Source organism: Pyrus communis, chromosome 9 (genome assembly GCF_963583255.1).
Source record: "Pyrus communis chromosome 9, drPyrComm1.1, whole genome shotgun sequence".
Taxonomy (NCBI): Eukaryota; Viridiplantae; Streptophyta; class Magnoliopsida; order Rosales; family Rosaceae; genus Pyrus; species Pyrus communis.
In genome coordinates, this window is record NC_084811.1 from 1,409,314 (window position 1) to 1,423,530 (window position 14,217).

General features: G+C 35.6%; 2 protein-coding genes across 2 annotated transcripts; one reads left to right on the forward strand and one right to left on the reverse strand.

Annotated features, from left to right (window-relative positions):
• Nucleotides 1-2,672, reverse strand: LOC137745192 (auxin-responsive protein IAA16-like). Its single transcript, XM_068485099.1, has 5 exons — nt 2,212-2,672; nt 1,107-1,333; nt 683-818; nt 507-568; nt 1-266 (listed from the first exon to the last, which is right to left on the reverse strand). Exons 1-5 carry the CDS (start codon nt 2,502-2,504, stop codon nt 226-228), a joined length of 759 nt encoding a protein of 252 aa, XP_068341200.1. The 5' UTR covers nt 2,505-2,672; the 3' UTR covers nt 1-225.
• Nucleotides 2,673-12,870: 10,198 nt separating this feature from the next.
• Nucleotides 12,871-13,946, forward strand: LOC137745251 (auxin-responsive protein IAA4-like). Its single transcript, XM_068485169.1, has 2 exons — nt 12,871-13,209; nt 13,329-13,946. Exons 1-2 carry the CDS (start codon nt 13,004-13,006, stop codon nt 13,714-13,716), a joined length of 594 nt encoding a protein of 197 aa, XP_068341270.1. The 5' UTR covers nt 12,871-13,003; the 3' UTR covers nt 13,717-13,946.
• Nucleotides 13,947-14,217: the final 271 nt, after the last annotated feature.

Below are 14,217 nucleotides of genomic sequence, written 5' to 3' on the forward strand. Positions count from 1 at the left end.
TGAAGTATGAACATCTTCTATAATATATATTATTGCTTCTTGTACCTAACAAATCTCCGAATATATTCTTCCATGTAACTTTAATTAACAACATTAGACGACCAAAAACAAAAAGAAAAAAAAATACAGAGTCACAGACATCCAAACTTCGTGCTCTCCATCTGTGTAGAGCCGGTCTGCTTACATTTGATTGTGTCCATGGCAGAAATATCAACCCACGGCAATCTAGCAACTTCTGTTCTTGCACTTCTCCACCGCTCTTGGTGCTGCAATGCAGTGGAAAAAATTAGACCAAAGTAAAAGAAGACTACCATTTTATTTTAAGTTTTAGTTTAAACTTATTTGACAACTGTTTTCCCTTTTTAAAATTTTGCTTGATTTTAAAAACTGAGAGCTGAAAACAGTTGCCAAATAAGTTCTAATTTTCGTTCAATAAAAAATTAAAAACCGAAATTGTTACAAATTACTCTTGAGTTTTCATGACATATTTAATTTAAGGCACTAACCAAGTCCAATAGCCTCAGATCCCTTCATTATTCGCAGGCGTTTGCATGAATTGACAAACATTCTGTGACAATCCAAGATAAATTTAGTGATGTGCAGCCTAATTTTGAACTAGAAATAATTAAATTCGACTACTATATATGTATATGTATATGTATAATGTTAAGAAAAAACTTACTCCCATGGCACATCTCCAACAAGCATCCAATCTCCATCCTTGTCCTCATAACTAGGCACATACTCAGAACCACTCAGAAGGTCTATTAGTTTGCTCTCGTTCACGAAATCCTTCATTCCTTGTGACCCACAGTTACCTTCAATATTCCAAAATTAAGCAAAATTTTATCACTTGTAAATTACTAAGAGGAAAGGAGGGTATGAAAATCTACTTCTAAGCAATATATTCCTTGGTTTTTATTAATTTATCACAAACCATAAAACAAGGCTATGAAACTGAAAAATAGTGGGTTGAAGAGAAAATCCCTATCAATTAGAGTACCACTTGCTTTATTACTTTGAATGTTACTAAATATCCAAAGGTATGAAAAAAATTGTGTTACTTGTAATTAAACTAAGCATTATTAATTAATTAATTAAATTACCGATGGTGAAGGAGCTAAACATTTTGCTTAAGGCAGTAGAAAGCTCCTGGTAGCTTTTGTACAGCTTCAGGTCCACCTTACGCAAGTAGGGCGCGCCATCCACGCTGACTTTAACAAATGCTGCAGTGATACTGTTGGTCTTTTCACCCTCCTCAGAGCCATTCTTTTGGACGGCCAGGATGTTCTTTCGGAATGATCGGACAGGTGGCCAACCTACAGCTTGAGCCCTGTAATAATACAATAATGTGTAGTATAGTTAGGTAACATGACTTTACTACTTTACTCGTATTATAACACATTCTTAAGTCAACAAAGCTCCTTACTTTACAAAGATCGGTAAAAGAACGTTTATGTATGCATACTTACACTTACTTTACAAAGAGATTATTTCCACAATAAATTATTTTACTAATATATATCTCAAAGTATAACATGACAACTTTATCAACTATTATTATCACACGTAAAATAGTATATCTTTGGTACTCATAGAATTTAATCAATAATATACACGTGTGTACAGTAATGTTCTTGTCTATCTTGTTTTACTTTTGATGAGTTGTCCTTAATTCACGTTTAGTGGTTGAGAAAAAAAGCAAAATAAGATTCTATATGTTTTGTTGGTTTCCTTAGTCGTCCAGACAACCAACCAAACCATTCAAAAAATACCTATAATTCAATACGTAATGCAAACATTGTACGTAGTCCATACTCATGGCAATTATTTCTCTGGATGCATGTGATCCATGGAAAATAAAACCAAAAAAATAATGTATCAAACAAAACGACTTTCTAAGTTAGTGTTTCATGAATTGTAACAAGCGATTTAGATTCTAACTTGGTACAGAGAAATAATATATAACTTTAGTCAACTTAACAAGTGCTCGTTTTATGAGCACGTACTTAATTAATTCACAATTTTACGGTCGTCTTTCCGTAGATAAAAACCATTTGCATCGTCTAAACTAATAGAAAAATACTCTAGTAACAGTGAGTAATACTCGATGAAAATTATTTGTACCGTCTCAACTGACACAGTAATACTCAACTAACACACTAAGTAATACTCAAACTAAACAAGTAATTACGTAAAAAGAGAACTTACTTGGCAGCAGGAGGCTTAATTGGATTATTTGACCTAGGAACAGGAGCAACATTCTTCTCCTTCTTCATCTCCTCCACTTGATCTTCATCACCAGCCGATTGATCTTCAGATGAAATATTGAGCTTCAAATCAACAGTTTCAGCAAACCCTCTCTTTCCAGTGTTCTTGGAAGCTTCACCATCCTTTCCAGCAGTGCCTAATATTCCACCAGGCAACCCCAGACGCAGTTCTGTCTCCTCAAAGTTTATCAAGCTGTATTTCTGATCCTGCTCTTCGTGTATCAGACCACCCATCGTGCTTCTAGGGGTTTTTCTCTCTTCTTCTTCTTCTTCTTCTAGGATTTTTCTATGTGTGTTAGGGTAAATATTTGAGGCTGTAGCTTTCTGGATCTGAACAACTCGATGATGTCTGTGAAGAGGGTGAAAAGAGAAAACGTGCAACTTTGGAAGAAGTTGAAAACAGGTGTGGTGCGGGATGATATATGGTTTGCTGAAGAAATCTTTGGGTGGAATTAAACGGTTCAGATGACGCCAAGTGGAGGGTTCAGTTAGCTGGATCGCTCGGGCCTTGTCGGAAAATTGATGTCACGGGTGATGTCAGGTTTGGAATGATTGTGGGGAGGCAAATGGACACAAGACAACATGGCGCTCTCTGTTTGCCTTTTATTTGTTTCCTTGCCATGGCTCCGTCTTCACCAATGGTTAATCATTAATTTTAAGGGGTTTTTAACGAAAAATTCACGATATTATTTATTTTAATAAAAAATTATATTATTATATTAAAAAATCAATCCTGATACTATTCATTTTACCCATTATTTTGTCTTTATCATTAAAACTCAAAGTTTTCAAGCCATTTTCATTAGTTTTCCTTAATTTCAAACTTAATTTAATTAAAGATAATATTAGAAAGATCAAAATTTTTAAATTAAATTTACAAATTAAATGATGTAGTTTTAGATAATTGGATATTAATTAAGATTTTGTTAACGTACTTATATCTTATTTGATTTGTAAATTTAGTTTAAAATTTTATCTTTCTTGCTTTATCTTTTAATAAAACGTTATTAAGTAAACAAATTATTCTTAAACGTTTATTTTAAAATCCAACTATAAGTTATTGACACTCCTTCAAAAATATCTCTTTCTAACATAATTGGTCTACTTTTCCTATTCATTAATATTTTTTAATTAGTTTTTTAGTTGCCTAACTTTACTAATTATTACAAAATGTTTGGTCCTTTTTTCCTTTTAGGAGACAAGTCTCCATGGAGATGCTTTAGCTAGCCTACCTCCAGTATTAAAAAGTTCGGAGTGTCTTTTTTTTTTGTTTTGTGATAACGAATAATAATCATTGATCAATATTGATGTAGATCAAATAGCGATTGGGTTGCAAATTAAGTTGAAAGGCGCAAATTCGGCAACAAGACTTAACTTTAGCATATTTTGGGCTCTGAATGTTATATTTTAAGCTGAATTCTATAGTTTGATATGCTTTACCAGCAATTTAAGATTTTAATTAGGCCGTTTGTGTTCTTTTCCTAATTCGTTTCTTATACGTGCTCCTAAAAGGTATAAGGCTAAGAGACATCATAAAACAACTCCTTTTTATCTGATTATACAAACAGCCTTTAGGGTGTTAGAGCCGAGTTCGTTGCGTTAATTATTAATCAATAAACTTGAGGGGTTTTTCATATTTTCTAGTGGATTTCAGTTTATTTGTTTTTTAAGGTGGTCATTTGATGCACGTTGTAGCAAATATCAACCTAATAATCGGATTCATCTCAATCAACTACTCATACTCACCCCATAAACTATGTGAGATTAAAGATTATTTTTACGATGGAGAAGAACTTTAATCTTTTAAGTCCTCAATCGAATCAAGCTAACCTTGGATCGCACAACATAATGCGTTTGGCTACACTATTAGTTTTCAACTCGAAACTTATATTGGCAATGAGTGGAGGTATTATGAATGTTTATAAGAAAATATTATGGGCAATACTGTATATTTGGAATCTTCAAACATAAAATGACTACTACACGCTCCTCTTTACCTTCCACACACCTCTTAATTTTTTGTCGTCGAATAAATTGAAGAGGATCAAAAAGCAGAAGTTAACAAGCATACGTGAGAGATAAAAAGAGGTATATATGTGGATAGCATCACATTATAAAATGGGGAGATATATACCAAGCATATGCTTCTTGCGTTATCATTGATGTATGTTTACCATTTAACATGACGGAAAGCCATTTAGTACTACGGTCCCTTTCACTCATAAGTGAGAAGTATAATTAGGTTCGATTCTCGTCAAAGGTGAATTTGAATCATATTATTACTAGTCCATTGTAAGGTTAAATCCACCCCTTCTTCTTTAATGTAGATAATATCATTTGTTAAAAAAATAAAAAAATAAATAAAAAACATGAAGGAAAAGAAAAAATGGACAGGTTTTGAAGCTTTTACCTACTTCAACGTATCCCATCTGCTTGCGTCTTTTATATCACAAAGATGACCTTTGCGGATATGAACAAATTAAAGCAAAGGTTGAAAGGGATATCAAAGATTATCCAAAGTTATTCCATTACCATCACAACAAGTGTTACAATCTAATTCGAAAAATGTAAACTCAAATACCATTTAATTATAATTAAGTTGATGTCGACCTTGAGCTTTATAAAACCCTAGTTTTTTAAAACCATAGGCGTCTACCATTGAAATCTAACCCTAAAGCCCTCTCATCTCCCTTTCTTTTGTCCTAGGTCCTAGAAATGAACAAAAAGGAACGAATCATGAACAGTAAACCCTAATTTTTAACCCAAAAAAATGTAAACCCTAATGATTTCGTTGCACAAAATTTGAAATTTGAAGCCGTTGATTATGTTGAATTTGCATGAATCATTGAATCCAACGGATTTGATTTAGCCATACGCATGAACCTGGAGGAGGGAGAGAGATGGGAACGTGTGGGAAAAGTCAACTCGATCGACTGAGTGAAAACCACGTGCATTTCTGCACTATTCCATTGTAGAAGAAGATAGGAGCACTGACAGTATGGGGCCCACAACCACCAGCATTAGGTGCCATTGCCATTGCCATTTCCATTTCCATTTCCAGATGGGATTCCATTTTTTTATTTTTTTATTTTTTTGCGTGACAGACTTTTTGAGCCATCACATGTCGAGTAGCCTCGTACTATATATTAGATTAAAAAAAAGGAAAACAAATTATCAACCAAAATAAATTTATAAAACGAAATAAAGGCAATTGATCTAGTAATTCAGAAAGAGATTTCAGATTAAAAATAACAATCAAGTGTTATCTTATTAAATGAGGTTAGAATTACATTGTGGTTGGGTTTACGCCAAATCTTCTGTTAATTTTTATCTTTTCAAATTTTACTGAAACATTTATCGTTAGAGAAATATGACACCATATAAGTTTGTTTTTATCCGATAAACTTATAATTAGTTTTGTATATGGTTTAAAAACTTCCCCCTTTTATAATTTATAGAATATTACAGTTGTTCTTATCATTTCCCGTGAGTAGTGTAAATATTGTTAAGATAAGGAGTATTGTAAAGAATCTAAGCATGTCAAATGTTGAATAATTGCAAACACCATTGGCATGCATAATTTTGTTGCTGACTTTATATGTGATTTCGGTAAATAGTGTCTGAAACCACTTCAATTATTTTCGTTCTTATATATTTGCAAATAAATAAATGAAATCTTTTTATTTAATTACAAATAGGGATAAAGAGCAGAACGTGATTGGTACTGATGATATGTTATTCCATTAATTGGAGTTTACTTAATTATAAATTACATTATCAATAATCTTGTAGTGATCATATATAATGAAATAACAATATGGGATTTCAAAATGCCTAATGAGAAACTTCCCTTGAAGATTCAGTGTCACGATAATAATATTAATTTGCCAGTGTTCTATAACTTATAGTAAAAGTATCCAAATACCAGGTAATGAGAGTCCCTGCCAGTCATACCTGAACACCTTTCTAATACATATCGCTTCCATATAGACAGTAGATATATTTTTAGGCTTATTTGTCGATTTTTCTTTCGAACTTGTAAGGTGCTGCCAATTTCTTCTATGAAATTTAATTTTAGATGATTATCTCCTGAATTCTTATAATTAGCCAAATTCCCCCACGCCGTTAGATTTTCTAATTTTTCATCTGATTTTCCGTCCATCCTGAACAACAACGTCTTTTTACAGGCAAACTGACTCGCTCAACTTAATTCACCACAACCTCCTCCTCCTCCTCCTCCGAATATCTTATGAGCCCCTTTCATTTTCTATGCTTCTCTCTCCAAAGTTCACAACAGATTACACACAAAGCAATAAGAAATGCCACTCCTGCAAAATTTCCCATCGACTTCGACAGTTAAATCTCATTTCCAATTTTTCCACCCCACGTCTCTAAACCTCAATCACTCTCCCAAAACCATCTCCAAAAATCTACTTCCACCAATTAACACCCAAATCCCAGCCTGCCCACCACCCCATGCTTATTTTCTCTGCAACTACCCCACCAACACCCATCAATTTCCACTTTTACCCACCTCTTTCCCCCTATTTCCCACAAACTCCCGCATCCCTTAAACCCAACGCCACTTCCACTCCCCGACCCCATGACCTCTTCGCCATTAACGCATTTGCACCTTCATCCTCCAAAACTCTAGAAACCCCCTACCCACCGCTCGCTACGTCACGTCACTTCGACTTTGATGGGGACCCCAATTCCAATTCCATAGTCCCTCCGCTTTCGCCATCGCCTCCTACCTTCCACCTTCCCCATTGACTTCTTGCAGAGGTTTGAGAAGGACCAGAAGATCATGCTCCCCAACCTTCACTTCTAGAAACTTTGTGTTCAACAGTTAGACCTCTTTTGCCAAATCATCAACCCTGATGCTCTCTCTCGATCAGTTTGGCTTTGGTGAGTAGCCAAATTACTTTTATGCTCGTAGAATTTTCTGGCGTTGATAAAGATAGATGGAATATTTGACGGAAAATTAGAAAATCTAACAATATGGGATTTTGGCCAATTATAATAGTTTAGGAGGGTAATTGTCTAAAATTAAGTTCAGGAGAGAAATTGACAGCGCCTTACAAGTTTCAGGGGGAAATCGACAAATACCTTTATATTTTTATGTTGAGAATGAACCTCACATTAGTGGGAGGAAGGACCTTGCATGAGCTTATAAGTAAGTGGGCTACTCCCCATACTGCCAATTGTTTTATGGTGGAACCTCAACTTTCTTCATGATATCAGAGCAGGTCGCCCCATGTGCAAAGTCAAACGGTCACAAGCGTTCCACGTCACTCTGTTGTGTTGTTCATGTATTAGGCTTGAAAATTTGCCACACGTGAGTGACTTGTTAGGAATAGCAACCTTGCATGGGCTTATAAGTAAGTTGAGCTACTCTATATTGCCAATTGATTTATGGTAAAACCTCAACTTTCTTCATGGTATAAGGTTGTAGCACGTGTGAAAGCAAACGGCAACACGCGCTCCACATCATTCTTTTGTGTTGTCCACGTGTTAGGCTTGAAAAGTCACCACATATGAGAGGGCGTGTTGAGAATGAATCACACATTGTTAGGAGGAGGACCTTGCATGAGTTTATAAGTAAGTTGGGCTACTCCTCATATTGTCAATTGATTTAATGATGGAACCTCAAATTTCTTCACTTTATTAGACATGTGGTCAATTAAAGTGATATAAAAAAACATTATTCAATGATAAACTGACTCTCTTGAGATCATCTACAACCAAGAGTTATATGCTAGTTTTAGCTTGATCATGTAAAGTTCTTCTTCAATTAGGAGTGTATATCCTAGTCAGCAAGCAATGATGAATACAAATAGCTCTCAGTATGGCTACTTGTAGCCCTCTAGCGGGCTACATTTATCCCTCCGACAACTTTTTTGTGATCCTCGCAGACTTCTTATCTCTTTCCTCTCTCTCGCTCTCTTCAAATATAACAAATTCATAACGGTTGAAAAATAATGTGGAAACATTTCTATGACGTTTTTCAAATGCCACAAAACACGTCGTAAATCGAGGAGTCGTGGAAATTCTGAACGTACTATGACATCCACAAAACACGATAAAAATATTTTTGATGACGTTTATGCAACGTTATTGTTGATTCCTTTAAAGTTTTTGGTAAATGAATAATTATATTAAAAAAGAACCAATATAAGTAACAAACTACAACACATTAATGACAACAAAGATCAAGCTAAAATTGGCTGCAACGGCAACAAACTACAACACAACAACGGCTTTTATACCGCGCAATCCAAAAGACAATTAATATTAAAATTTTCAGCACAATCGCATTGAAATAACTCTATGAGGCTTTAGGAAAGGGGAAGAAAGCTAAAGCTTTGTGGGATGTTTGGTGTTGGAAGTTTTTTGGAACATTTAGTTTTAATTCAGATTGTTAGGTGCTAACCGTGCAATCAACTAATAAGGAAATAAAAACATCTTTGCATATGCTTCGAGCTAGGGTTGCAACCGTTACAGGGATGGCCGTTTCAGAAAGCTATAGACATGGGCCACAAGGCCATGTTAAATGTTGCATGATATTTCATGGCTGGCTCATCCATCGCCATGGATGGCCAACAAGAAACAAACTGCTCCATCTTTGATTCAATTTTCTCATAAAAGCTGACGAAACACAGAAACTCAGAAAAACACAAATGACAAGGACCTGCCATCCACCACCAAACAAACGACTTAATAGAGAGAATGAGAGTCCCTCGTGTGGCGTGGACCCTTCTCCTTCAAATATCCAGGACCCAACTGTCAGCATCCTACACCTCTCTAGACCCTACACGTGTGCAGTAATTAGCATGGAACCAAAAAACCCAGCACAACAATCCATCAGCATCGAACAGGAGACAGTACAGACAGACACCACACGTGTGACTTTAATAGGGCGATGCTGATGGTTTGAAGCTTGAATTAACCTTTTCTTCTTCTTTCATGGTCCACGAGTCTCAGTGACTCAGTTGCAGCTTCTGAATTTCACATTTTTATCGCGAATTCTCTAGATGCTATGGGAGTATTTTATCTACTGAAGTTTTCTGTCGTCCGTGTTTCCGTCAAGATCCAATGGTCAAGATCTATCTTCAAAAACTCCTGTAAATGTTATATACCGGAACAGCAAATTTTCTGTGGAACCAAACGGAACAGCAATCAATCTACTGTTTGATACGGAGAGCTCTTTATTCACAACCGTTTATTTCCCATCAAAACACACAGCATCATGTGCATGTCTTTTTATCAGAAGCTTCAAATCAAGTTCAAAAGGCAAAAAATGAAAACCCTAAACGTGGCTTTGTTGAGGTCACGAGTGCATTGTCCCCCTCCTACCTTGCCTTTAATTTAATGAGAAAACGAAACTTCCATTTCAAATTAGATTTATCATATGCGTTGAAATGTAAATTTTGGTGAGATAAATACGAGCCAAGTTGCACATATGACATGTGACTTATCAAAACCGGATGAGTCATCAGGCACACGTAGACTTTTAGAAAAAAAAATTATTAAAGAATTATCTTTAATTAATCTTGATTTAAATTAAAGAAAATAATAAACAAAATGAGTGCCAAATTAGAGAGATTGGTCAAATCAAGGATGACGACCAAATTAAGGATAAAATGTGATTGGTTTATTTGATTTAAATCAAAGATTATTTGATTAAATCAAGATTATTTGATGAAGTCAAATAACGAACCAAGGCCAAATCAAGTTTAGGTGATTTCGTCAATTAATTGAGTCCAAGATCAAGACCAAATCAAGCCTCAACCAAGGTGGAGATGCCTATAAATACGAGGCTCCAAGACAACTAATGTGTACACGCTACTAAAAACTGGTAGTAAACAAATATTGTACATGTTAAAGGAAGTTGAAGTTTTACCATACAACAAACACATGTGAGCCTTTGAAGCTTAGCCACGAACAAAACCATGGCCAATGAAGAATTAGACACAACATAATCTCTGAATATCGGCTTGTGTATTTCTCTTGTCACATTGAATAATATATTTGCAGTTGAACTAACCTAACTACTTCTACATGTACACTAATACGTATCTTTACTTGTGCACGTAAAGCCAATGACGCAGCACTTCTTTGTTTTTCTTTTGTTCTATCCAATGTTACCCAACATTTACAACCTATACTCTGAAGTTGGAAGAATTTGAAGTAGCGTTTTTCCTAAGAAATGAGAAACTATATATACTAATATGTTTGGTCACAGCTGACAAGTGAAAGAAAGTAGCTAGCTTATATATGAAAGCCCTGTAAGAAAACTAACAACATAAACAAATTGATAATACTAGGCAAGGATGAAGATGAAGAAATGTGTGTGTGTGTGTGTGTGTGTGTGTGTGTGTAGCTGCAGATGGCGTAAAGGTCAGAGGTTCGTTGTGGTCGGGTCCCAAAGGATGTGAACCTAACTCTATGGGGCCTTATTTATCGACCATCATCGGCCGAAGGAGGGCTCATTATCTGCTGTCATGAAAATAAAATTAATAAAAACTTGTGGACCCTTTGTGTCTCTTGTTAGTTTGGCCCTTCCCTCTAAATAATTGTCAAAATTGAGAGAAGTTGCAGATCAATCGTGCATACGTGAGAGCTGAATTCAACTATTTACGCGATGTCATAAAAGTAAAAATGATTAGGATCAGTTTACACATATGTTCGTGACTAATCGTAGCATGCCTCTTATAGGTTTCACTTAACTTTCTACACAAATCCAACATTTCTCCGAAGGAATTATATTTAAATGTATACAAATTGAATATAGTCTCACAATTATTGGTGAATAATTCTTACCTCTAAGGCCACTTCATAATACCAAAACTGGACAAGAGATGCACAAAAAAAGGGAAGGTTGTGGAATAATTTCGTATAAAAAGATACAATCAATCAAAGCCTTAATTTAGATTGCTATATTCATCCATAATGAATCTTGACATTGTTTGTTAAATTCTAGTTAATTTTAATATTTTAGTTATGCAACGATATTCTATTATGTGGGATGTGGGATTCAGTTTATGTGCATCACGAAACAACCCTAAGACCCTTTTTCTTCTGTGCGGAGCCCTAAAATAGTAACGGCGTTAAGTTAGTACGGTTCTCCTGTTACTAATTTAAATGTTTTGAATATGAAAGCTCACATACAATCTTTTTTTTGTTATGGTTTTATTTATAATCTACTAAGTATAATAAAAATTTTCAGTTTTAAGTCAAGAAAAATATCATTAAAACATGGTTTTAATAAGGATGATCATCTCATTTTGATTGAAATAATGAAAAGAAAAAAAAGTATATTCGTGGACTCGAAGGAAACGGAGCGTATTGAGGCAAGGGCTCATGGCGTCACATGCCAAAAAAACATGCCCTAACTTTTGCCCTAATTAAAGTCATGCCCATTCGGCTGCCCGGACCACCTCATTACGGAAGGGGATTCTTTCCGGATTCATTTTATAGGAATCCTAAAAGTTCTTATATTTTAACCATTCATCATACATTATGCAGTCAATTTTCATTAGATATTATTTATGTTTAATTTTAAATAAAATAAATAAATAATTTTATATCACACGATACAAAATAAATAATTAAGATGTTAGAATCCTCGTCATTTGAATTCGGATGGATCCAAATCCCCCCATTACACCATGCCCTGCCCATCAACGACAATCCATGTGGGCCCCAAACCTCACATGGTATGCACCCACCAGCCATAGCCCTTCTTGATCCGAGGGTCCCAGATACCGCGGAATCGATTGATTCATCTGGGTCGTTGGATTAGAAACTAAAAGTCTTCAATTTAGGCGGCTAAGTTTTGTCCCAAGCTTGTCCCAATTTGGAAGGACAACCGCCTCAAATGTGCTGCTCGTGTCACAAACACCATAGCTGCCCATGTCTAATTCATACCTGCCTAATTTTGCTCTGTCCACGCTATTTTATGGCGCGTGACATCCACTTTCTCATTTTATGTACATCTATGTAAATTACATGTTCACAGGTGTGTAAATGTCGGTAAAGTAACATGTTATGAGATTAGATTGTCAATTCACTGTCATTTTTTGTGCACTATATTCCATCTTTCTCAAAGACAATGTGTAACTTTTAATCAATATTCTTTAATTCGAATAACATGTGTTGGCATGGTTGATTGTTTGCTTATAGTGTAGAATCATCCCTTAAAGCTTAAAATCTCGATTTCTTGTCTTGAAATGGTTATTCAATTCTAAAACTAAGTTCACAACCATTTTATATCTTACACATACAAATTATGGGGTCAATTAAAATTATTGTAGCACGTTCTTATTTTTATTCTTGTAACAAAGGTGTACAAAGAGATTTATTTTTACATATCTATCAACAGTTCAACAACATACTACGTTAAATTATCACTTGAAAAACCTTTAGCAAGCACTACCTTCCATCCGTAAAATTTGTGTAATAATGTGGCATGCACGCGCAAAAGGAAGAAAGATGCAAGTACCTAACTTTTGTTAATTTCCCTAGACAATGTCCTTGAACTTTACGACTATCTCCACTTCTAATCTATATAATACCATTCAGCTTCATTTGCCCTCCACACAATTATATTCTACATCTCCCCTCTCCTCAAAGCCTCCATCCATCACCGAATAGTCACGACTTGGTTATTTGCTAGTTCATCGTCAAGGTTTGAGCAGAAGAACAATCTTTGAAGAAAACACAGAGAAATCATGGTAATGTTTGCGCAGGATCTTGAAGCCACGGAGCTAAGATTAGGGTTACCAGGCACCAAGGATTCCGAGCAGAACACATCTTCTACTACTTTGATTAGCAAGAGCAACAAAAGACCACTGCAACCCGACATGAACGACGAAGACAGAGATTCTTCATCCGCCAAAAGATCCGACCAGCAGATTTCTCAGCCTCCACCTTCCAAGTAAGCAATCTTGGTACATATAAACTAGATGCTAAATATATGATTAGGGTTGTTAAATAACATGGTTAGTGATTAATTTGCGGTCAAACAACTTAAACTAATCTGGTTAAGTATTGCAGGGCACAAATAGTAGGGTGGCCGCCGGTGAGACAATACCGGAAAAACTGCCTCCAAGCGAAGAAAACTGAGGCGGAGGCAGCCGGGATTTATGTCAAGATAAGCATGGATGGAGCTCCATATCTAAGAAAGATTGATTTGAAGGTGTACAGAGGGTATCCTGAACTGCTTAAAGCGTTGGAAGACATGTTCAAGTTCAAAGTTGGTGATTATTGTGAGAAGGATTTAGGGTACAATAACAGATCAGAATTTGTACCTACTTATGAAGACAAAGATGGAGATTGGATGCTGCTTGGAGATGTTCCGTGGGAGATGTTCATCGCCTCGTGCAAGAGGTTGAGAATCATGAAGGGTTCGGAAACGAAAGGCTTAGGCTGCTGCGCGCTCTGATCGAAGAACAATTAGACGAAATCAGAAGAGGTTAAGTCGTGTTTTCTCTCATGAAGACATAGAGCTCGGGCTTTCGATGAAGAAACAGAAACTTTGTTGAGTTGTAATAGAAAATATTTACAAGGAATTGTTAGAAGAACAAGGAAAATTTTCATGTATAGTTTGTTCATGTTCTCTTCAAAGAGAGTTGTACAATGAAAAGAAACGATTAAAAAAAAAGAAAAAGAGAAGTTTGGGTCCAAATTTTTCGTTGTTGCATTGAATTTCAGTACAATTTTTCTGTTGATATTTGCTGAGGTTAAAACAGATCCCAACTATTACAACCCAACATTGCAATTTGCCCTAATTTATGGTCCGAAATCTTGGTTGCCGGAAGCATCAGCTTTGATCTCTTCCTGATGGTGCATTCAGCCTTTGAAAATTTTTGTTCATTGCAATATCTCGCTTTCTTCCCTTCGAGTTCCTCAATCGTCGTTGGGACATTTTGTTAACTGCGGTTCG

Excerpts from the sequence above, each read along its gene's own strand:
- LOC137745251 (XM_068485169.1), top strand. The coding sequence starts at position 13,004 with ATGGTAATGTTTGCGCAGGATCTTGAAGCCACGGAGCTAAGATTAGGG. Across the intron at positions 13,210-13,328 it reads TCTCAGCCTCCACCTTCCAA|GGCACAAATAGTAGGGTGGC; the intron begins GTAAGCAATCTT and ends TAAGTATTGCAG.
- LOC137745192 (XM_068485099.1), bottom strand. The coding sequence starts at position 2,504 with ATGGGTGGTCTGATACACGAAGAGCAGGATCAGAAATACAGCTTGATA. Across the intron at positions 1,334-2,211 it reads ATTAAGCCTCCTGCTGCCAA|GGCTCAAGCTGTAGGTTGGC; the intron begins GTAAGTTCTCTT and ends GTATTATTACAG. Across the intron at positions 819-1,106 it reads GTTTAGCTCCTTCACCATCG|GTAACTGTGGGTCACAAGGA; the intron begins GTAATTTAATTA and ends GGAATATTGAAG.